Source organism: Ahaetulla prasina, chromosome 17 (genome assembly GCF_028640845.1).
Source record: "Ahaetulla prasina isolate Xishuangbanna chromosome 17, ASM2864084v1, whole genome shotgun sequence".
Lineage (NCBI taxonomy): Eukaryota > Metazoa > Chordata > Lepidosauria > Squamata > Colubridae > Ahaetulla > Ahaetulla prasina.
In genome coordinates this window covers 5346568-5369284 of record NC_080555.1, presented here as the reverse complement: position 1 = coordinate 5369284, position 22717 = coordinate 5346568, and the positions used below count along the sequence as shown (strand labels likewise).

Below are 22717 nucleotides of genomic sequence, written 5' to 3'. Positions count from 1 at the left end.
GAGGCAAGGAGAGGTGAGAGAGAGGGTTGTGGCGGGGGGAGACATGGGGGGTCCTGAGGAAAGGGGGGGAGGACCCGGGCGCGGGGCGCCGAAGAGCCTGGAGCCGGGCGGCGGCGGGCAGCGGCTTAGGGGGCAGCCAAAGGAGGGCGGGGGCCGAGGAGAAGCGGGGGAAGAGCCCGGGAGGCCCCTGGAGCCCAAGAGGTCGGAGCTGAGGGACGTGGGGACCCAGGTGTCGTGGGCCCCTGGCGGCGGGGCCTCTGGGGGCGGCGAGGGCTACTCTAGGACGGCCGGGGAGGACCCCCAAGCCAAGGCAGGGGACCTCAGGGGGGCCCCTGGGAGGTGGGGGGCCCCTCCAGGCAGGGGGGACCCCTGGGGGGCGGCCTCGGGGGCCCCTGGCAGCCAGAGCAAAGCCGGGCAGGACAAGAGGGCCTCCTGGCCGGGGGGCCTTTGCGAAGGCTGCGGGGCCCCCAAAGAAGGCCAGCCTAGAAAAGGGGGGACCCCCCGCCTGCAGAGCCACAAAGCTTGGGATTTGGGGTCCAGGGCCCCCCGGGAGCGCTTGGAGGACAGCATGGGGCTCTTGGCCCTGGGGGTCAGCCGCAGCCTCTCCGGGGGGCTCCCGGGCCACGCGGGGGCCAAGCGGGACTCAGGGGGCTGGCTCCAGAAGGAGTGGCCCCTGGACCCCACTGATGGTTCGGGGCAAGTCTGGGTACCCCGGAAGCCGGGCAGGGCCCCCGAGAGGCTGCCTTGGCTGAAAGAAGGGGCCGTCCCCCGGAAGAGCGGGGCGGCGGAGCTCAACCAGGTGTGGATCCCCCGGGAGAAGCCCGTCCCGCCCGGAGGGGGATCCGGGGATGTCTGGGTCCATAAAGTCAGGAACCCCTCGGGCACCGGCATCATGTGGGTTTGGGCCAAAGTGACCAACTGTAGCGAGGAGGAAGCGGTGAACGAAGCCAGGGTGTGGACCTTCCAGAAGGAGGGTCCGAGGAAGGGGGGGGAAGGCGAGGGAGGGTACGGGGTCTCTTAAGAAGCATGTGGGGAAGCCGACTGGGGGAACACGGGGGGGGGGTTGGGTTGGGATAGGGGTGGCGGGTGGGGTGGCGGGGGGGAGATACAGGTTAGTCCTCGACGTACGACCTCAGCCGAGCCCCACAATTTTACTTTGCGCAGTGAGACGTTCGTTCAGTGAGCTTTCACGTCCCATTTCATGGCCTTCCTCAGGGTCAAAAACGAATCACTGGCATCGTTAAGTTAGTAACGTGGTCGTTAAGTGAACCCAGCTTCCCCCGTGGACTTTGCTTCGTGGGACGGTCGCAAAAAAAAGGGGGATCACATCACACACACACACACACACACACACACACACCCGCCCCCCTGGGACATTGTAACCGTCATAAATATGAGTCAGTTGTCAAGTGTCTGAAATTTTGATCACGTATACCCTGGGGATGCTGCAGTGGTCGTAAAGTGTGGAAAAAAAGGGTCACGAAGTCATTTCCCCTCCCAGCGCCGTTGTAGCTTCGGTCGCTAAACGGACTTGTTGTAAGTCGAGGACTACCTGTACTGCAGACCGGGAGGGATGTGGGGGAGGACAAGCTAGGCTCCTTCGGAAAAAAACGGAGCAGCCTTTTAAGAGGCAGGGACTTCCAATTCCCAGAATTTCCCCGGCCGGCCGTCCATCCATCCATCTGTGCTGAAGAATTCTGGGAATTGAAGTCCCCTCTTTCTGAAAGCAGCCAAGGGGGTTAGAGAGATAAATAGGGGGGAGATCCTTTCAGGAAGGGGTGGGTAGCCAGAGCCAAGAGACAACTTTGCCAACTCCTGGGGTGGCGATCCCTTGAAAGACTTTGGACGGTGGTGGTGGCACCCAGGGGAGGGAGCAGTGCCCGACTCGCCACTAGCCACACGGGTAAGTCCGGAGGCTCTGGAGAAGCGGGGGTGTGGGGGGGCTGCTTGCTGGTGCATGCCAGGTTTGAAGTTGGGGTGAGCATGCAACTCCAAACGCATCTCGAGCGCAAAAAAACCCCCTGCATGAACGAGACTGAGGCACACCGATGGGTACGGTGGTGGAGAAAAGCTCCAGCCGCCAATAGGAATCGCCTATCTTACCGTATTTTTCGGAGTATAAGACGCACCTTTTGTCCCCAAAAAAGAGGGTGAAAATCTGGGTGCCTCTTATACTCCGAATGTAGCCCCGTCCAGCTGCTCAAATGAGGTTTCAGAAGCGGAAAAAAAGCATCAGAAATGGAGTTTCAGAAAAAGAGCCTCCAAACAGAGCTTCGGAAAAGCAGCCCCCAAACAGAGCTTCTGAGGCTTTTTTTTTAAAGCTGTTTCGGAGGCTTTCAGAGGCAGAAAAAAAAAAGCAAGTCACAGACCTCACAACCAAGGAACCTGTTGCTAAAATTCACCTCTGGGAACAGCTGATTGGGGGGTATTCCAGGAGGCCGATCCACCTGCCAATCACATTTTTTCTTATTTTCCTCCCCCAAAAACTAAGGTGCGTCTTATACTCCGAAAAATATAGTAAGTGTTTGTCAATCTTAGAAACTTTTAAGATAGGTGGACTTCAACTCCCAGAATTTCCCCTGGCTAGCTGGGGAAATCTGGGAGTTGAAGTCCACCTAAAAGTTGCTAAGGTTGAAAAATACTGGCCTAAAACTAGCTCATAATGACCCAGATCAGCCGAGCCTCTTAGCTATTCAATATAATATATCCAGCATGGGTCAAACTCTGTTCTGCTATCAATGAATCCTCTCAACTTTTATTAGAGCCCTTCCAGGATCTTCGGTCTCTTTAGAGATCGGCATAAAACTCAGATCTAACATAGCAAAGAGAGAGAAGTTAGGGAATAGAGCAGGGGGTGGATAACCGGTGGCCTTCCAGATCTTTCTAAACTGTAGCTTATCCAGTCTGGCCATTGTGATGGATTCTGGGAAATGTGAATATTAACCTAAAGAGAATATTTGTAGCTGTGGGGTCCTTGGTGCTCTCCGAGTTTGGTGGTTTTCTTGAAGACATTTTATGACCCAACTAGGCAACATCATCAGGGCCAGAAGGGAGTGGGGTTTATTCTCTGTTTATATACAAGTAGAAAGAGAATATTTGTAGCTCAGGGTTTTATTACGGGTCCTTGGAGCTCTCTGTACTTGGTGTTTGTTTTTTTCAGATGTTTCATGACCCAGTTAGATAACATTATCAGTTTATATATTATATATGTTTATATAACAGTGGCTTGGCCTGCAAGCATTATTGGGGATGTCCTTGATCACGCTGTTGTTTACCCTGTCTGAGTTGGTAGTACCTTGTTTACTGCTTCAAAGTTCAACATTGATAAGGCAATCACTGTATATAAACAGAGAGCAAACCTTTATTCCTTCTAGCACTGATGATATTACCTAGTTGGGTCATGAGATATTTAGAAAACAATCAAACTCGGAGAACACCAAGGACCTCCCAGTCATCTCCTCCTCCTCTTCCTCCTCCTCCTCCTCCTCCTCCATCATCTCTCATCATGCAAACCCCTCATCCTTCTAGCATTGGTGACATTCTCTAATTTGGCATTGAAATGTCTACAAGAATTTCGTTGTATGAGGTGCAAAGACAATAAACTAAACTAAAGAAAACAGGACCCCACACCTCCTGTTCCCTCTCCTCCTCCTCCGTCATGCAAACCCCTCATCCCTCTAGCATTGATGATAATCCCTAGTTGGGCATTGAAATGTCTACAAGAATTTCGTTGTACGAGATGCAATGACAAACTAAACTAAAGTAAACTGAAGTTAAACTAAACTAAACTAAAGAAAATAGGACCCCATACACCCACTTCCTCCTGCATTTTCTCTTTCATCCCCTCCTCCTCTTCCTCCTCCTCTTTCACACCCCACAAACCCACTCGAGCACTGACGATGTTACCCAGCTGGGTCACGAAACGTCTGCGAGGAAACTACCAAACACAAGAGAACACCAAGGGCCCCCCACTGTTGCAATTACGTTGAAACCCCCATGTCCAAGGCTGCGGATTCTTCCCACCTGGAACAAGGCCCCCCTCCGTTTCCCAAGATGGGTTTCCTAGGCGGCTCGGTTTCACGGTCTTCCCGTCCTACGAAGGCGCCTCTCGCTGCATGCCGTTCCAACCATGCTCATAATCGTGTCGTGATTTCCGAGGCACGCGGCTCTGCTAACCCGTGTGGGGTCTCCTCCGCAGGGGCTCCAGCGATGCAGACGAACCTGGGGACGGCGCTGCTCACCTTGGCTCTGTGGGTGCTTTGCTCACCTGGGCTGAGCACAGAAGGTAAACGGAAGCTGCAGATTGGAGTCAAAAAGCGAGTGGACAATTGTCCCATCAAGTCCCGCAAAGGCGACGTGCTCCACATGCATTACACGGTGAGTGTGGCCAAGCCGATGTGAACACAGAGCTCATAGCCGGAGCTTTCCAAACTTGGGAATGGGCGGTGGCAAGAGGCAAAACCGTGTTGGAAGGAGGATTAGAAACCAAAGCAAAGTTGTAAACAAATAGCCAAAATAGACACCCAGGTAGGTGCGTACGATGCATCGCCTTTCACTGTAATGTGACGGGTTTTGTTTCGTGTTTCTCAAACTTGGCAGCTTTTAAGAGTTGTGGGCTTCAACTTAACAAGCATGCTGGCTGAGGAATTCTGGGAGTTGAAGTCCACCCATCTTAAAGCATGCTGGCTGGGGAATTCTGGGAGTTGAAGCCTATCCATCTTAAAGCATCCTGGCTAGGGAATTCTGGGAGCTGAAGTCCACCCATCTTAAACATGCTGGCTGGGGAATTCTGGGAGTTGAAGGCCACCCATCTTAAAGCATGCTGGCTGGGGAATTCTGGGAGTTGAAGTCCACCCATCTTAAAGCATGCTGGCTGGGGAATTCTGGGAGCTGAAGTCCACCCATCTTAAAGCATGCTGGCTGGGGAATTCTGGGAGTTGAAGTCCACCCATCTTAAAGCATGCTGGCTGGGGAATTCTGGGAGCTGAAGTCCACCCATCTTAAAGCATGCTGGCTGGGGAATTCTGGGAGCTGAAGTCCACCCATCTTGAAGCATGCTGGCTGGGGAATTCTGGGAGTTGAAATCCACCCATCTTAAAGCATGCTGGCTGGGGAATTCTGGGAGTTGAAGCCTATCCATCTTAAAGCATCCTGGCTGGGGAATTCTGGGAGCTGAAGTCCACCCATCTTAACATTTGTTTTCTCCTGGGGTGAGCAGTTCCTATTGGCTTGAGGACCAGATAAGGCAAAATTACAACAATATGAGGAAAAAAGTGACTTAGGACCGTTTTTCACACTTACGACTGTTGCAACATCCGTGATCAGATGTCATGTGATAAAAATTCAGCTGCTTGGCAACTGACTCATATTTAGGACGGTCTCATTGTCCTGGGATCCCCCACCTCCCCCACCCCCCACAAACCAAATGCTGTAGTGGCTTCTTTCTTTCTTTCTTTCTTTCTTTCTTTCTTTCTTTCTTTCTTTCTTTCTTTCTTTCTTTCTTTCTTTCTTTCTTTCTTTCTTTCTTCCTTCCTTCCTTCCTTCCTTCCTTCCTTCCTTCCTTCCTTCCTTCCTTCCCTTTTCCTTCCTTCCCTTCCCTTCCCTTCCCTTCCCTTCCCATCCCATCAGGGTAATTCTGGATGGCTTGATTCAATAAGGGGTTTGTGTGACAGTGTGAATATGGTCAATTGTGAAATGGGCTGGTTGTGGAGAGTTGACTAGGCATTTCCCTAGAGACTGAAACAACTTGAAAATTGGCTTTTATTGCAACCCTGATCCTGAGTCAGCCTCCCGGAGCATTCACACCTCAGCTGCCTTTCAGCTATACACACCCTCGCTGACTCACCCAAACGCCTGTTTCAGGGCTCGGCAATGGCAACTTTTAAGCAGAGCATGAATAGCCGACCACAGAAAACTCCCGTGTAATTTGTGGACTCCCTTGCCAAGTTAGAAAGAATGACGTGGCCAAAACCCGATTCCCCCTTCTCAAGAGTTTTCCCTTGAACTCAGGTGCTATAAAACCTTCGGCTTCTGCACACACCTTTCTCCATCCCTGCCCGATTTTTCCTTTCGTGCTCTCAGATCAGCTGTCGGTGGAAATTCTCAGTCATCCAGGTCATGGTTGTCCCGAAGGTGTTTTTTTTCAAGAGACAACTGAACTTTCTTTGTTTTTCCTCCAAGACATTTCGCTTCTCGCCCAAGAAGCTTCTGTAGTTCAGTTCTTTAGAACTGAATAAAAAAACCACAAAGCACGTGCGCAGAAGGCAGGCATGAAGTGAGCGTACGCGCGGCGAACCGGTAGTAGCATAATGTGAAACCCGCTGCTGGTTTGAAGCAGGAAAGAGCAAGATCTCTGTGCAAATATTCATTTTTCAGATGAAAAGAAACCAGCTGTCCGTCAGATTCACTCACCTTTCGTTTAATTTTCCTCTTCTGCACCTTCCCAGGGAAAACTGGAAGACGGGACGGAGTTTGACAGCAGCTTAACTCGCGATCAGCCCTTCATCTTCTCCTTGGGCACCGGACAAGTCATCAAAGGCTGGGAACAAGGCTTGCTCGGGTAAAAAGCCAGCTGCTGAGGAACAGGGGTTCGAATGGATTTTTGGGGGGGCGCCCAAGACGGACGAATCTTTTTATTAATAGAAGGGAATTATTTGTAGCTCAGGGTTGACGTGAAGGGTCCCTGGTGCTCTCTGAGCTCGGTGGTTTTCCTGCAGACATTTCGTGACCCAACTAGGTAATGCCATCAGTGCTAGAAGGAAGAGGGGTTAATGGAGAGAAAGGACTGTGTGCTCTTTGGTGCTCTCTGAGCTTGGGGTTTTCTTGCAGACGTTTCAAGACCCAACTAGGTAACGTCATCAGTGCTAGAAGGGAATAGGGATAGTGGAGAGGAGGACTGGGAGGACTGTGGGGTCCTTAATGCTCTCTGAGCTTGGTTGTTTTCACGCAGATGTTGCGTGACCCAACTAGGGAACATCATCCGTGCTAGAAGGGAGTGTGAGGTTTGCTGCACATTCCCCTTCTAGCACGGATGATGTTCCCTAGTTGGGTCACGCAATGTCTGCCAGAAAACCACCAAGCGCAGAGACCACCAAGGACCCTTCCTATATTTTATCCTATCGCACGCCAGAATTTTTGGCTATATTTCTCCAAGGCTAATTGGGCTCGCCCTGAGCATTTCCTCCTGGGGCTCTTGAGGAGGTAGCTTTTAGCTGGCATATTTCCGTAAAGTCCACAGCATTCCATTCCTTGGTCCTTCTCTGTAATATCGGAAGCATCTTTGGCAGCCACGTTGGAACAATAAGGGCCTGTGTTATTTCGTGCAGGTGATTTATCTTTAATGAGGTCGTTTGTAGCCTTCACATTTCTTTTTTTAATAGTTTATAGTTTGGACCGCTTGCATTTGGAAGGGTCAGGGAGCTTAAAAGAGTGGAGGCTAAAATTCTAGTCCTCAAGATACATAAACGCCAACAATGCCTTCTTTTGTCGTTTCTTTTGTGGTTTCAGGATGTGTGAAGGCGAGAAAAGGAAGTTAGTCATCCCTTCAGAGCTCGGTAAGGAATGAGAGCTGAAACCAGTACAGGAATAACACTGGGTGGGCACCGTGCTCCTCAACTCAGGTGGCACCTATGCCCTGGCATTGGTTCGTTGCCCCTTTGCATATTTCAACGTTTAACTTTTTCAGTTAAAGCTTGAGCCGAGGTGTTTCCTTGCAACATTGGATATCCGTCTGATTTGGCTTCTCTTGTCTTATCTCACAGGTTACGGAGATCGGGGAGCACCGCCCAAAATCCCAGGTATTTTATTTCTTTGTTTTATTTATTCATTTATTTGCATCTCGTCTTCCATTATTTTTACAAAGAAGGCAGCGAATATTTCCAACACATCTTCCTCCTCGTTTCTTCCCACCCACCCCCCGTAACAACAACCTTGTGAGGAGTAGTGGGTTTCAATTTTGTTTGCTACCGGTTTGCGCATGCGCAGAAGCGTCCGAGCAGGTGGGCGGAGCCTGCCGCCAATCTGGGCAAACCGGTAGCAACCCGCAACTGCCTGTGAGATCGGTTGAGCAGAGAGTGAGGGGCTGTCTCCAAGCCACCTAGCTGACTTTTATGTGGGACTAGAACTCACTGCCACCTGGTTTCTAGGCTGGCATCTTAACCACTAATCACTGAGGCGGCTTTCATTGCTAAGACAGGACTAGAACTCCCAGTCTCCTGGTTATTGGCCCAAAGTCACCCAGCTGGCTTTCATGTCTAAGGCGGGACTAGAACTCACCGTCACCTTGTGATTGGCCCAAAATCACCCTGCTGGCTTTCTTGTTAAGTGGGGACTAGAACTCACCGTCTCCTGGTGATTGGCCCAAAGTCACCCAGCCATAGACCAGGACATCCTACTCTGTTAACCAAGCAATTAAGTATTTACATCTTTTGTAACATCCTTATCTTAAATTTCTCCCACTGGACTTTATCCTGATTGGATTGACTTCGTTGACGCAATGACAAAATAGAAAAACTCAGAAAGACAAAGAAAAATGAGAATAATGGGAACACAGGGGAGGGAGAAGGGGAAGAGGAAAAAGTGTAGGGTAAATTGGCCAAAGAATACATTGACTTCTGACTCTGTTTGGCTCAGTAGAGGAAGCTAGTAACACACGTCTCAACTTTTTACTTGTGCATAATAACGCCTACTAGCCCAGTGATGGTGAATCTTTTTGACACTGAGTGCCCAAACCGGAACACTTGTGTATGTGTGCGCACCAGAGTGCTGGAAACCCAAAGACCAGCTGGACATGCGTTTTTGGAAAAACGGCCCGGAAAACAGTCTGTTTTTTTGGCTGTTTTTCAGGCACTCCAGCACCCACGAAGACCTGCTGGTGTGCCGGAAAGCTGGCGCAGGTTGCGTGCCGACAGAGAGGGCTCCGCTTGCCACCTGTGGCACGCCTGCCCTAGATTTGCCGTCACGGTACTAGCCATTTCTATACCATCCAGTTGGCAAAACCCAAAATCAAAGTTGCGTGTGTTGTTGTCCCCCCCCCCCAAACCTCAAGCACAAAGTCCAGAAACGGTTTCCAAGTAGAAACAAAACGAACTGGCGTTCTTTTCATCAAAGCGAGTCAATTCAGCCCTATCGGCGAACTCCCATCAACTTTTGCGGCCATTCGTCCATGCTGGAAATTAAAATAATCCTTCCATTCTTATGGATTCGGTTTCCTTTCATATTCAGCGCGAGGATTTAATAATAATAATAAAAAAGGACCCCATTTCACCGGGGGCGGGGCCCTTCCATCCATCCATCTATCCATCCTTCAATCTCTTCGCCTTCTTCTTTCTTTCTTTTTTTCTCCCCCCCCCCCACGCTGTTCCCAGGCGGTGCCACGCTCATCTTTGAAGTCGAACTGCTGAAGATCGAGCGTCGCCAAGAACTATAGTGGCGCGTCTCTGCCGAGGAAGAGGGGCTCGCGGGGGTTGGGGTGCGCACGCGAAAAACGGACGGACAGGTCGGAGAAGGATCCGGGAAAAGGGTTTGTCGCTCCTCGATGGGCCAAATAAATAAAAAAAGCACAGACCAGGTTTTGCGCCATTAATGTGAACGGGGGGGGGAGGGGGAGGGCCAGCCGAGGACGAGACGAGGCGTGGGTTCCTATTTTGGCGCCCGCCTCCCAAGAGTCCTGCGTGAAGGGTCAGCTTGTCAGACTGATCTCCTTCCCTCTCGAGACCTTTAAAGCTAGTCAGAGGCTCAGCTTGGGGGTAAACGATCCAGGAGGCAGCATTGCCTTGTGTTCAAAAGATTGCCAGCATCCTGGGGCTTTTAAAAAATGAGGAGGGGGGGGGGAAAGGGGAGGGGTTGTTTAGGAGGGAGTGGGGTAGAAAGGCCTGAATGGCTTTTGAGTCGTGGTCCTAAATTGAGTAGGAATGGCTGCCTGTTCCATCAAGTCAGGACCGGTATTTTTCAACCTTAGCAACTTTGAGATGGGTGGGCTTCAATCCCCAGAATCCCCCAGCCGGCATACTTTTAACACTGGTGGGCCTCAACTCCTAGAATCCCCCAGCCAGCATGCTTTAAGAGGGGTGGACTTCAACTCCCAGAATCCCCCAGTCAGCATGTTTAAGATGGTTGCACTTCAACTCCCAGAATTCCCCAGCCAGCATGCTTGAAGATGCATGGATTTCGATTTCCAGAATTTTGGCTTGGGAATTCTGGGAGTTGAAGTCCACCCATCCTGGATGTCGCTTGAAATTGAGGAAGTCTGGTCAGAAAAGGCTTGCTCCAGCCCTCTAGTTGGCTGTGAGTAAAACATACCCCGCATTGCACCATAAACCCATAGTGTGCTAGCTGGGGAATTCTGGGAGTTGAAGTCCCCCCCCCCTCCTCAAGCTGCCAAAATTGAGAAAGACTGCCTTTGACCATAGGTATCCTAGATGGAGAAGAGACATCCTAGAATTCTCCCTTGCTGCCCCAGAGAATTCGGGGGACTCTGTCCAGACAATACCCCAGAGTTCTCCACAAACAACCTGCTAAGCATCTGCAAAAAAAAAAAAAGAAAAAGAAAAATACAAGGCCGTTTCTCCCGCCCTGACTTCGCAGGAGTTAAAAAAAACAAAACCAACCCCTAGGTTTGTTTAAGGACAGCAGGGACTCCGCGAATAAAGGAACGGAAGTTCCTGCCGCAAGGAACTGGCGAGAAAGTGAGATAACAGGATGAGTTTGCGCTGCTGAGCGGCAGGCGGGCGGCATCGCCTCGCTAAAAGCGTGAGTGCAAAAAGCGCTGGATTTTTGCCAGCATTGTCTTTAAGCTGTGCATGCAAAACGAGCCCGTCCCAGACATTCGTGGTTAACAGATCCGTACGTTTTGCGTTTTGTGGAAGGGGCGGGTGGGTCCTTCCGGAAGGTTTCGTATTGAATTAGGATCCACAGTGGCGGTTTTCTCCACCCTACGATGTTAAAGTGGGAACGGTTCAAATTGTGGCTTTTAAATTTTTTTTATTAAAAACACGTGGTTAAGGAAGAATCACACACAGGGCCCGATCGTGGCTTTGTCCGTTAAGCCAACGGTTGTGTGTATTGTGTGTCATCAATTTGATTCTTTGGGAGTCTTGCGGAGCTATAGAGCTAGTCCTTGGCTTACAACAACTGGCAAAGACGGGCTGTGGTTAAGTGAGCCGGGCCCGATTTAACAACCGTGTTTGCCCCGATTAAGCAAATCACTAGAGCTGAGTGAGTCATTAAGTGAAGCCAGCTCTCCACATTGACTTTGCTCGCCCGAAGCCGGCTGGGAAAATTGCAGATGCGTGCCCAAACATCCAAATTTTGATGCCACGATGGTCCTAAGTGCGACGCCAGGCTGCAAATCACATTTTTCAGCGCCGTTGTAACAGTCGCTAAAACAAATTGTTGTAGCTTGAGGACTTCCTATATATATGCTTGTGCTTGCTCCTTTCAAATCAGAGACAAGGAACAGCCTCTGAACCTCTTCTGGGCCTCGCATCCTTCAGTCTTCGGTTTTCCACCCTGTTAGCAGACAGTCCCAATATTTCAGAATAAGAGAGCTGGAAGGGACCTTGGAGGTCTTCTAGTCCAACCCCCTACTCAAGCAGTATACCATTTCTGACAAGTGGCTGTCCGGTCTCTTCTTAAAAACCTCCAGTATTGGAGAACCCACAACTTCTGGTGGCAAGCCGTTCCAACTTCCACTGCTTATTTGTTCTCACCGTTAGGAAGTTTCTCCTTAGCTCTAGGTTGCTTCTCTCTCCTAGCTTAGTTTCCACCCATTGCCTTTTGTCCTGCCTTCTGGTGCTTCGGAGATTAAGTTCATCCCCCCCTTCTTTGTGGCAGCCCCTGAAATTTAGAAAAATTGCTATTTACCCCACCCCCCGCCCACAGACTAGCCATACCCAGCTCCTCCAACCATCCTTCATAGGTTTTAGCCTCCAGCCCCCCCTAATCATCGTAGTTGCTCTTCTCTGCACTCTTTCCAGAGTCCCAACGCCAAACCTGGATGCAATTATTCCAGGTGTGGCCTTTCCCTCCCCCAAGTCAGCTTGCTTCCTCCCAGCTCCAAAAAAAAACCAAGCCATGTGGCAGTGACTTAAGGCCGGAAACACAAAGATGCTGGGATTAACTCCAGGCCCTGCAGAGCATTCCTTCCTTGCTGAGTTCAGCCGCTACCACTGAAGGGAGGCGGGGAGGGGGGGGGGAGAGAGAAAGGGAGGCTACGGCTGTGTCTTACTCCGTTGGGACAATCGAGGCAAAGGCGTCTCGCTAGGGGCCTTGGCTGCTGCCGTCTGTCTCTGGTTTTTTTCACCTCTAATTAGAAGCGGCTTGAAAGGAAGAGCTTTTTTCGCTGGGGGTGGGGGGGATAACAGAGGTCCTCTTCTCTTTTCTCCTTCCTCTCCCCCAACCTCCCTAGTGATCCGAGAAGCTGATGTTTTTAAGACAAGAGATTGGACTGAATGGTACAGGGGTGTCTCCTGTATAGGCAGCGGGTTGGACTAGAAGACCTCCAAGGTCCCTTCCAGCTCTATTCCGATCGATTGATCGACTGAAATAGTACAGGGTCTCCTGCTTGAGCAGGGGGTTGGACTAGAAGACCTCCAAGGTCCCTTTCCACTCCTATTCTGCAAGGCAAAACAGCAAGTCAGGGTTGATTCCCTAGCCAGCGCAGCTTAAAAGAGGAGAGAAGTGTGGCTAAACTGTCATTCCTGGAATACCTACCTATTACGGTCTTCCCCCGTAATAATTCCCAGCGAGAAAAATATATTTTGCTGCAGGAAAACCGCGCAGCCCCCAAACTTTTACGTATTTCTCCAGCAGGATTGTCTGCCAGATGTCCTTAACCAAACACCCAACATCGGCCTTTTGAGTCTTCTCATCGTGTCTGTGAAAGACAGACCGCAATCGGCAATTGTGCAAAACCAATGCTGTCCAACTGTAGTAATTATTTTAAAGACTCGTGGACTTCTAACTTGAAACTGTCGCTAAACAGAGGATTAAAATTAAAAATGGCTTTTTTAAAAAATGAACACGTTCCGGTGAAGTTGAGGGAGACCTCAGTGTGTGTCTCCCCCCACACAAACTTTCCCACCCGCACCCGAAATCCTCCGCGGTTTGCCACCAGTTCGCTGCCTGCGCATGTGCGGTGCGTGGTAAACACGCTCTGCACATGTGTATTGCATGCAAAATGTATGCTTCACACGGAAAAAGGACGCTTAACAAGGCAAGTAGAACAGCGCAGGAGGGAACGGCTGTGCTGCGCAATTTAGATTCGCTAGAAAGCAGAAATCATCGGAAATACTGGTTCGGACGAACTTGGTAGCTTTTTTTAACTCCTGGGTTCGCCCGAACAGGTAGCTTTTATCACTACCGGTTCCCCTGAACCGGTGCGAACCGGTAGGATTTCCCCACTGATCCGCACCCTTCTCTCCCCACACCCTCCTCCAGTTCAGAAACCAGGCTGTCTCTTCTCAAAGCATCTTTATTAAATTTATATAAAAACACAATAATTAAAAAAAAAAACCCAGCCCTCCCCAAATCCAGATAGTCCTCCCCACCCCCGTCCGAATCTCGTTTTGAAGATCCTACTCTTTCTGCCCCCTCCCCTTGAGAACAAATGCCCCCCCCTCTCTTTGCACACACAGACACACTGATGTGGAGGAGCCAGGACAGATTTTGGGATGGGACGGAGGGGGAGGCAGCCGCGAAGAGAATATTGCTAAAAGGCGATCAAATTATTCTGATTATCAGAGCATCCCCAAAATCTTCCCTCTTTTCCGGTGGTTCTTGAGGGGAGGGGAAACTAATGGATTCTCCCCAGCCCTGTGAAAGCCGCCCCCTCCCCACCCACCCACCCCAATCCGTGAAACCCCAGCACTGCCAACATCTCAGCGACACAACGGGCCACGAATGGCCGGGGCCACGCCGGACGGTCGCTCACGAGGTCAGGAGGTCACTTCTTTTGCGGGGTGCTTAGTTTCTGCATCCCTCGGATCTTGTCTAGCAAGTCGGCTACGAAAACCTAGAAGGGAGAAAAAAAGGGCTCAGAGTAAAACTTTACTTTGCTGGGAAGTGTCCGTTAGAAGGGTTTGTCAATCTTGGCAACTTTAAGAGGAGTGGACTCCAACTCCCAGAATCCCCCAGCCAGCATGCTTGAAGATGGGTGGGTTTCAACTCCCAGAATTCCCCAGCCAGCATGCTTGAAGATGGGTGGACTTTTGACTCCCAGAATTCCCCAGCCGGCATGCTTTTAAGATGTCTAGACTTCAACTCCCAGAATTCCTCATGCTTTAAGATGGGTAGACTTCAACTCCCAGAATTCCCCAGATAGCATGCCTTAAGATGGGTGGACTTAGACTCCCAGAATTCCCTAACCAGCAGGCTTTAAGACAGATGGACTTCAACTCCCAGAATTCCCCAGGCACCATGTTTTAAGATGTCTAGACTTCAGGTCCCAGAATTCCTCAATTTTTAAGATGGATGGACTTCAACTCCCAGAATTCCCTAGCCAGCAGGCTTTTAAGATGGGGTGGACTTGCATTCCAATTGCTGGTCTGGGGAATTCTGGGATTTGAAGTCCACCCCTCTTAAAAACAGTGTCTAGAGAAACACTGCCTTCTAGGCTTCAAAGAACTTAAACGAGGCCTTCGGCAGTGCCTGAGCTGGGATTGTAAAGGCAAGCCTCCTCGAACAGACGCAGTCTAACCCCCAAACGAGGGCGAGAACACCCTGGAGTATCTAGCTGGGTCTAATTGTCTAGAGAGAGGCAGAGGGGAGAAAGGCTGGCCCAGGTAAGCGATCTTTATTTTGGCCCATCTGCTCAGTCTGGAAAACAGCCGGAAAAACCCACATCTGGCATCAGCCAGATTACTTCTAGCCCATTGCGGTGTGTTTGTGTGTGTGTGTCTTTTTTTGCACCATAATGAAGCTGTTCCTGCTTTGCCTACAACCTGTTATATCCTCCCCCTTCTCCGTTTCAGGAGTCCAGGCTTGGGAGAAGAGGACAGAAAAGGAACTCACACACACACACACACACACACACACACACACACCCCAATCCTCCTCCCCTAACAGGTGCTGGGTTGGGCAAAGCCCTCAGAGATGGAGGCAGCAGCTGTTTTGCAGCTGCTGGGAAAGAGCTAATAAGGACTAGCACCCTCCCTGGGGAGTTTTAAGGGTGGGTGGGGGAAAAACGGGGAAGAAGAAACTGGCCACTGCCAATAAGCTGGTTATAGAAAAAAATATTATTTTTTAAAATAAATAAAATAAAGACATACCTCTGTGGGCTTGTAGCAATCAACCAGAAGTTCCTGCAACAGAAAAAGAACAAAACAAAATTCAGAGAAACTCCTGTGCTTTATTTTAAAAGCTTGCAGAGATCTTTGATCGCTGGCCAAATTCTTGAGGGTGGAGGAGAGCTGTTGTGAGTTCTTAAAAATTCCCCCTTTTATTTGGATTACGACTGTTTCGGTTGAAGGTTGCACACATCCCAGCTGGAACTTACGTCTTGCTTTTGGGCTGTTGCTTAAAAAGGACCCACCCAGGAGTTTTGGGTTTTTGTGTTACGGCCTGGGTGTTAGTTTCAATGGAACACAAATGCACACCCACCCTTTCTCAAGGCCCTTCTTGTAACTTTTGTGTAGAGACAACGAGACACATACACACACTTTCTCCCAAGTGCAACTCTTGCAACTTGTGTGTGTGTGTAGGCGAGACACACATTGCACTCCTTTCAAGGAACTTTTGCGTAGAGACAACGGTTGTGTAGAGGCAACGAGACACGCACGCACACCCTTTCTCAAGCCCCCCTCCCTTGTAACCTGTGCCCCCCCCCGCGTGTGCAAACGAGACACCTTTCTCTTCTTCCTTGTTGTTGTTTTTTTTACCTTCACCCTGGCGCTCCGCGATTCGTCGCTTTCCATGTCCAAAAGCTCATCCACATCTATTTCTAATTCGGGAATTTCTTCTTCCTGAAAAGGAAAAAGATGGGGAGGGGAGGAAAAGGCCAAGTTTGTACACGTTATTCCTCTTGCTGGGATCCACAAATCGGGGGGAGATTGGAGAATGATGGGGGGCAAACTGACCGGGGGAGGGGCATATATTGGCCGGTGGGAAAACATCGCCCCGACTACAAAGACGTGAGGTCCAAGCCATCCGATTAAAAAATCAGATTCCCACCCCGTGCTGAGCTAGAAGTTGTGGGAGCTTCATCCCTGGAGGCTTTTGAGAAGAGACTGGACTGCCATTTGTCAGGAATGGTGCAGAGTCTCCTGCTTGGGGGGGGGGAGGTTGGACTAGATGACCCACAAGGTCCCTTCCGAATCTTGTTAATCAGGAAGACTTCAACTGCTCTTTTGGAGTCTGGCATCTTTGGGGGAATCTTCCCCCTTGCAATTTAAACTTTTCCCTTGTTGAGGAAGGGGTACAGGGCCAACCCTCGCCCCCACCACACACACACACACAAAAAAAGACCAGAGGATTTTGCAGATAGGATCATTCTCTACATCTTCCCGTTTGCTGCGTAAGGGCCCAGTCGTCATTTGAGTCCCATTGGGATGCACCTGCGAAAGATCCCATGGGAAGGGAGGAAGAGAGGAAAGGAAAAGGAAGGAAAATTGGAGGGAGGGAGGAAGTTTGGAGGAAGGGGTGAAAACAAGAAAAGGGAGGAAAGAAAGAATTGGAGGGAGGGAAGGAAGGAAGGAAAAGAAAAAGGAAGGAAGGAAAATGGATGGGATGAGGAAGGAAAGAAAGAAAATTGGAGAGAGGGTGGAAGTTTGGAGGAAGGGGTGAAAGGAAGAAAAGAAAAAAATTGGAGGGAGTGAAGGAAGGAAGGAAGGAAAAGAGAAAGGAAAATTGGTGGGATGGGGAAGGAAAGAAAGAAAATTGGAGAGAGGGAGGAAGGAAGGAAGGAAAAGAGAAAGGAAAGAAAGAAAATTGGAGGGAGGGAGGAAAAGACGGACAACAGAAAGGAAAATTGGAGAGAGAAGGAAAGAAGGAAGAAGAGGAAAGGAAGGACAGGAAAAAGGAAGGAAGGAGCAAGTTACTTTCATTCTGCCCCCCATCAGGAGACCCATTTTTAGGGTTAAATCTCAGCCAACGTACTGGCCTCCCTCCTCCCTTCGGAAATGGGATCCATGGAAGGTGCCAAATGAAATCATTCTGTGCTCATTTCTAAACCTTCCCGCAATCGTTTTAATTTTTTATTGATAAGCTAGCGCTCTCCTTGCAGGGAAGCACGCGGAGCGAATCCTATTTTTAAACCGGGCCTCTTAACATCTTCGCTCAGAGGTCTTCCAACTTGGCAGCTTCGAAGGCTTGTGGACTTTAAAAAAATCCCAGAATTCCCCAGCCGGCATAGAATTCTGGGAGTTGAAGTCCACAAAGTCTTAAAGCTGCCAAGTTTGAAGGCCCCTTATCTTAGCTCCAAGCAACAAACATATTTATTCATTCAAGCAGGACTGGCATAAATAGTTGATTTTAAATTGGGGTTTTAGGAATATTTTAAATTTTTAAATCTTTTAAATTACTGGCCGCTTAGTAATAGTTTATTTTAATTTCTTTTAATTGTATATATTCTGTATTTTATTCCGGCTGTACACCGCCCTGAGTCCTTCGGGAGAAGGGCGGTATAAAAATTTAATAAAATAAAATAAAATAAATAAATAAATAACCCAGGGAATTCTGGGAGTTGAAGTCCACCCGGCTTAAAAGTTGAGAAACCTCTGCTCCTTAAGAGGAAGGTGACTTAGGAGAACATTTCCCATCATCCTCAGTTAAAAGGATAATGGAAACTTGTCCTCTCCACCCCCTTATAGAAGAGACCAATCCTGCACTTAAGACCCAACACCAACCCTATAAATTAATCAGGCCGATTGATTAAAAATTGATCTTTAAAAGGACATCGTCTCTCCAGGAGCCAGCAGGCTGTTAACTTCCTTTTTGATGGTTAAATTGCTTTTTAATACCTGTCCTTAAGCTATTTAGGAAAAGAAGCGTTCACCTTCATATTGTTTTATTTATTATTTAAATTTTTATTATTGGGGTTTTTTTTCCCCTTTCTCTTGGAAACCCTTCTCAAAAGATCGCTCATTTGCCTGAACTCCACAGCTAGTCCTTGACTTACGACCGTAGTTTGAGCCCAAAATTTCCATTGCCAGGCGCAAAACCTATTGAGCGAGTTTTGCCCCGTTTTACGACCTTTCTCGCCGCCGCCGTTAAGGGAATCTCTGCAGCTGTTATGTGTTTTTTTTTAAGGGAATCTAGCTTCCCCCCCCCACACCTTGACGTTGCTCGTCAAAAAGGTCGCAAAATGGGGATCACATGACCGCAACCGTCATAAATGTGAGCCAGCTGCTGAGCAGCCGAGTTTTTGATCCCGTGACCCTGGGGATGCCGCAACGGTCGTAAGTGTGGGGAAAAGCGGTCCCAAGTCGCTTTGTTCAGTGCCGCCGTAACTTCGAACGGTCGCTAAATCCACTGTTGTAAGTCGAGGATGGCCTGTACCTTAAATGAGGGGTCCCCAACCTTTCGGACCTCAGGGACCACTAAATTCATAATTTTAAATCCCGCGGACGACTAATATGATCTGTCTAATGACCGGCTGGGTGGGCGTGGCTAGGTGGTCAGGTGGCTGGGCGGGCGTGGTCAACTCGATGTCATTCACGTTGAGGGGCGCCTCGTCAGCCTCTACTCGCCCGTCCCCTCCCAGCCCCTCCTCACCTGCCCACCCAGGCTCCTTAAGGCCCCAACAGGATGCAGTTGTCCTAAGCAGCCACCATGAGAAAGAGTTGGCAAAACAGCTGCTCAGTTCAAATTGGATCTGACCGAGAAGGAAGCTCAGCAGAAGCACCTCACTGAGGACTAGGAGCATAGGCTTTCCAAGCAAAGGGAAGACCTGCGGGAATGCAAGGCTAAGTACCGGCGCCTGGAAGCTCAGCGGATTGAGATGGTCAGCCAGTTCCAGGCCATGATGCAGCCTCACTGGAACGAGGCCCTCCGGCTCTTCTCCACCAGCGGCGCTTCCCTCCATCCTTCACCCAAAGCTCCACACCAGGCGGCTGAAGCCAGACCCCAAGTCGGAATTTCTGCCCCCCTCTGCCCCCCACAAAAAGACCTCGAAGGGGGAGACTCTCTGCAGTAACACAAGCGTTCATTGCACGTATCCGGCCCAAGGGGTCGTAGTTTGAGGACCCCTGATTTAGTGCAATATAAAAAATGCAAATCATTTTTCTGCGGACCACCAAAATTTTCTCGCAGACCACCAGTGCTCCACGGACCACCAGTTGGTGACCGCTGCCTTAAAACACCTCGCTCTCTTTTGCACGCCTAGGGAGACGGCCTTCGCCCATTCATCCACCCACACAACACCTCTTCGTATTTATTTATATTTTTTTTGTCCCCATTCACACATGCAACCTTGGTAAAAACCATTGGGGAAAAAAAAGGTGAGATGAACTCGGGAGCCGCCGGCATGGGTGCAAAGTTGTTGTTTTGTTTTTTTTGTCAAATTGGGTTTGGCATCCCTTTTCAAGCCTACCCTTTATGGCTTCTTTAGCTAATGGTCAACTAGAGTTTGCCAGCGCCCCCCCCAAAAAAAGCCGAACGCAGGCAGCACTAACGGAGGGGATAGAATCAAGATCACGAGGAGCGTTAATACCGCTTTTATAACGCCTTGGCAAGGCCACGCGCGGAATAGTACACCCAGTTTCGGTCGCCACGATATTAAAAAAAAGATGTTGACGCTCTAGAAAAAGAAAAGTGCAGAGAAGAGCAACAAAGATGATTAAGGGGCCTTAATGAAGAGAAGGATTGGGGGGGGTTCCAATATTTGAGGGGCTGCCCCAAAGAAGAGGGGGTCAAACTATTCTCCAAAGCCCCTGAAGGCAGGACAAGAAGCAACAGATGGAAACTAACTCGGGAGAGAAGCAACCTGGAATTAAGGGAGAATTTCCCTAACAATTGAGAATAATTAACCAGCGGAACAGGCTGCCACCAGAAGTTGCATAACTGGAAAATCAAGCACAGGCGGGGCCCATCTTCCTCGCTTAGGTTGTGACCTAAGACCCATCCCACCAACCTCTCTCGGTCCTTTCCCCCACCCCCCTCCCAAAAAACCACACCGAAGCTGGTTAGCAGATGGCATTTAGCCGTCGCCAAAATGCCCACCGGGACCCGAGACAGACCAGAGGCCCTGAAAGCCGATCGCGCTATTGTGATCCACATTTAGAGAAGCCGGGTTGGAAGGCTGCTGCCAGGGGGAAGAGCAGACAGACACCATTTCGGGATCTGCCCAGCTGGGTGCCAAGTTGCCAAGATGGGAGAAAAACCCAACTCCTGTCCAATCTGGTGACACCCCCGCCCCGAAGAGAAAGGCTGCAGGATTTCAAGGGGGGGGGCGTATGCCAGCTGCTAAGTTGGGCATAGTTAGAGGCATCCCTCCCTCCCCCACCCCCCTTCAACTCAACTCATGACACTTTATACAACTGGAGTTGTGTGTTTTTTAAAGGCCCTATTCCGACGTTCGAGACCCCGCACAAAGTTTTTTCCACGCCTGCCAAGACGGGAGAAAAACCCAACTCCTGTCTAATCTTGTGACACCCCCCTGAAGAGAAAGGCTGCAGAATTTTAGGGGGGGGCAGCTGCTAAGTTGGGCGTAGTTAGGGGCATCCCTCCCTCCCCCCCTTCAAACCAACTCACAACACTTTATACAACTGGAGTTGTTGTTTTTTTAAAGGCTCTATTCCGACGTTCGAGACCCCACGCATACGGTTTTTTCCACGCCACCCAGAAGGGCTGGGATGCCAGTGACCTTAAATGACCTTCCCTCTGAAAGGAATGGGGAGATCCCTGCCCCGGGGCGACCCACTGTGGGAATCAACCAGTGGGAGGGTTGCGTTAACCCGGTTTGGCAACCTGAGAAAGCCTCCGCATGTGCCAGGACTACAGCCCCCAGAATTCCCGGTTCTCATTCAATGGAGTTGCCGGGATGTTGGGGGAGCTGCCCCTTCCCATCAGATCTGAGGTCACCAGGATTCGAGGTCAGGGAAGGGTGGGTGACCACAATGGGGTCAATTTTGGGGGGGGGGAGGGAGGATGTTATCAGGTTCTTTTAGGGGAAGCAGTGCGAGCCCCAGGAAGCCATCATCAAGACTAGGGGTCTCCAACCTTGTCAACTTTATGACTTGTGGACTCCAACTCCCAGAATTCCTCAGCCAGCTTTGCTGGGAGTTGAAGTCCACAAGTCTTAAAGTTGACAAGGTTGGAGACTGCCGATCAACACCCCAAGTTGGGTTTGGGACACAATCCAGCTCCTGCGGGACCCTTCGGAGCTCCAGAGAAGGGTCCACCGGGCAGATAGCCAGACGTAGGTACCCCTTTGCTGGCTCTGGGCCAAGGGGGTGCCCGCTGGCACTGCCTTATGGGGTGGGCTGGGGAATACTTAAAGGAGGAAATTTAAAGAAGCAAAGATCAGGGGCTGCTTTAGGATCTGGACTGCCCTCAAAGGGGGGGAGGGTTGTCAGTAAGCTGGGAAGAATCGATAGGGGCTTCACCTCCTCCAGAAAACCGGGCAGGGGGGGGTCAGCCCTTTTTCCTCTGACTGCCCAGCTCTGAGTCGCCCCCTTTGCTGGCAAACCCTAGATCAGAGAAGAGTTCCTTCCTCCCTCCCTCCCTCCTCCACACTTTCCTTCCTTCCTTCTCTTTCTCTTTCTCTTTCCCTCTCCCTCTTTTCCTTCCTTCCTCATCTACACCTTCCTTTCTTCTCTCTTTTCCTTCCTTTCCTTTTTCTCCTTCCCTCTCCCTCTTTTCCTTCCTGCCTTATCTACACCTTCCTTCTTTCTTTCTCCTTCCTTCTCTCTTTTTTCCTTCCTCATCCACACCTTCCATCCTTCTCTCTCTTTTCCTTCCTTCCTTCCTTCTCTCTCTCTTTCCCTTCCCTTCCTCTTTCTCCTTCCCTCTCTTTCTGTTCCTTCATTCCTTCCCTCTTTTCCTTCCTTCTTTCCTTTCTCCTTCCCTCTCCTTCTCCTTTCCTTCCTTCCTCTCTTTCTCTTTCCTTCCTTCCTTCCTCTTTTCCTTCCTTCCTTCTCTCTTCCTTCCTTCCCTTTTCCTTCCCTCTCCCTCTCCTTTCCTTCCTTCCTTCTCTCTTTCCTTCCTTCCTTCTCCTTCCCTCTCTTTCCTTCCTTCTCTCTCTCTTCCCTGCCGTCCTCCGCGCCCACCTGGCAGTCGTAGAGGACGGTCAGCTGTTCCAGGATCCACTCTTCCAAGTGCAGCCGCTTCCGCAGCTCCTTGCGGTCGTATTTCACCGTCACCCGTCCCTGGCGGCGCACGGGGCCCTCCTCGTCCTCGGCGCCGGCTTCCCCGCCGGCCGCCCCCGGCCCTGCTCCCGTCGGGGGGCTCTGGAAGTAGACGCGGGGCCGATCCCCCGGCGGGCCGCTCTCCGGGCTGCAGGGAGCCGCCATCCGCCAGCGGAGCAGCCGGCGCGCCTCTTGTTCCCGGCCGGAGTCCGCGCCGCACGTGGGGAGAGCAGCTCAGCCGGCTGGCGGGAAGAGGGCGCGGCTCTGCCTCCCTCCCCAGCGACCCCCGGCTGCTTCCCCACGTGCGATCCCCCAACTCTTCCTCCTTTCCTTTTCTTTCCTTCCTTCCTTCCTTCCTTTCTTCTCTCTTCCTTCCTTCCTTCCTTCCTTCCTTCCTTCCTTCCTTCCTTTCTCTCCTTTTTTTTTTTTTTGGCAAG

The 22717-nt window shown here is 50.4% G+C and overlaps 2 protein-coding genes across 3 annotated transcripts; one reads left to right on the top strand and one right to left on the bottom strand.

Annotated features, from left to right (window-relative positions):
* The first annotated feature begins 1100 nt into the window (after window positions 1-1100).
* FKBP2 (FKBP prolyl isomerase 2) lies at window positions 1101-9564 on the top strand. 2 transcript variants are annotated; one of them, XM_058159949.1, is made up of 6 exons: window positions 1101-1903; window positions 4199-4377; window positions 6447-6559; window positions 7507-7553; window positions 7761-7796; window positions 8845-9192. In XM_058159949.1, exons 2-6 carry the CDS (start codon window positions 4210-4212, stop codon window positions 8946-8948), a joined length of 468 nt encoding a protein of 155 aa, XP_058015932.1. In that variant the 5' UTR covers window positions 1101-1903; window positions 4199-4209; the 3' UTR covers window positions 8949-9192. The 2 variants fall into 2 exon arrangements, with proteins under 2 accessions (XP_058015932.1, XP_058015933.1); XM_058159950.1 differs by lacking the exon at window positions 8845-9192 and adding an exon at window positions 9366-9564 and having other exon boundaries at window positions 1108-1903.
* A 4238-nt stretch (window positions 9565-13802) lies between these two features.
* PPP1R14B (protein phosphatase 1 regulatory inhibitor subunit 14B) lies at window positions 13803-22458 on the bottom strand. The gene is made up of 4 exons (XM_058159951.1): window positions 22203-22458; window positions 15876-15959; window positions 15267-15299; window positions 13803-14011 (listed from the first exon to the last, which is right to left on the bottom strand). Exons 1-4 carry the CDS (start codon window positions 22443-22445, stop codon window positions 13943-13945), a joined length of 429 nt encoding a protein of 142 aa, XP_058015934.1. The 5' UTR covers window positions 22446-22458; the 3' UTR covers window positions 13803-13942.
* Window positions 22459-22717: the final 259 nt, after the last annotated feature.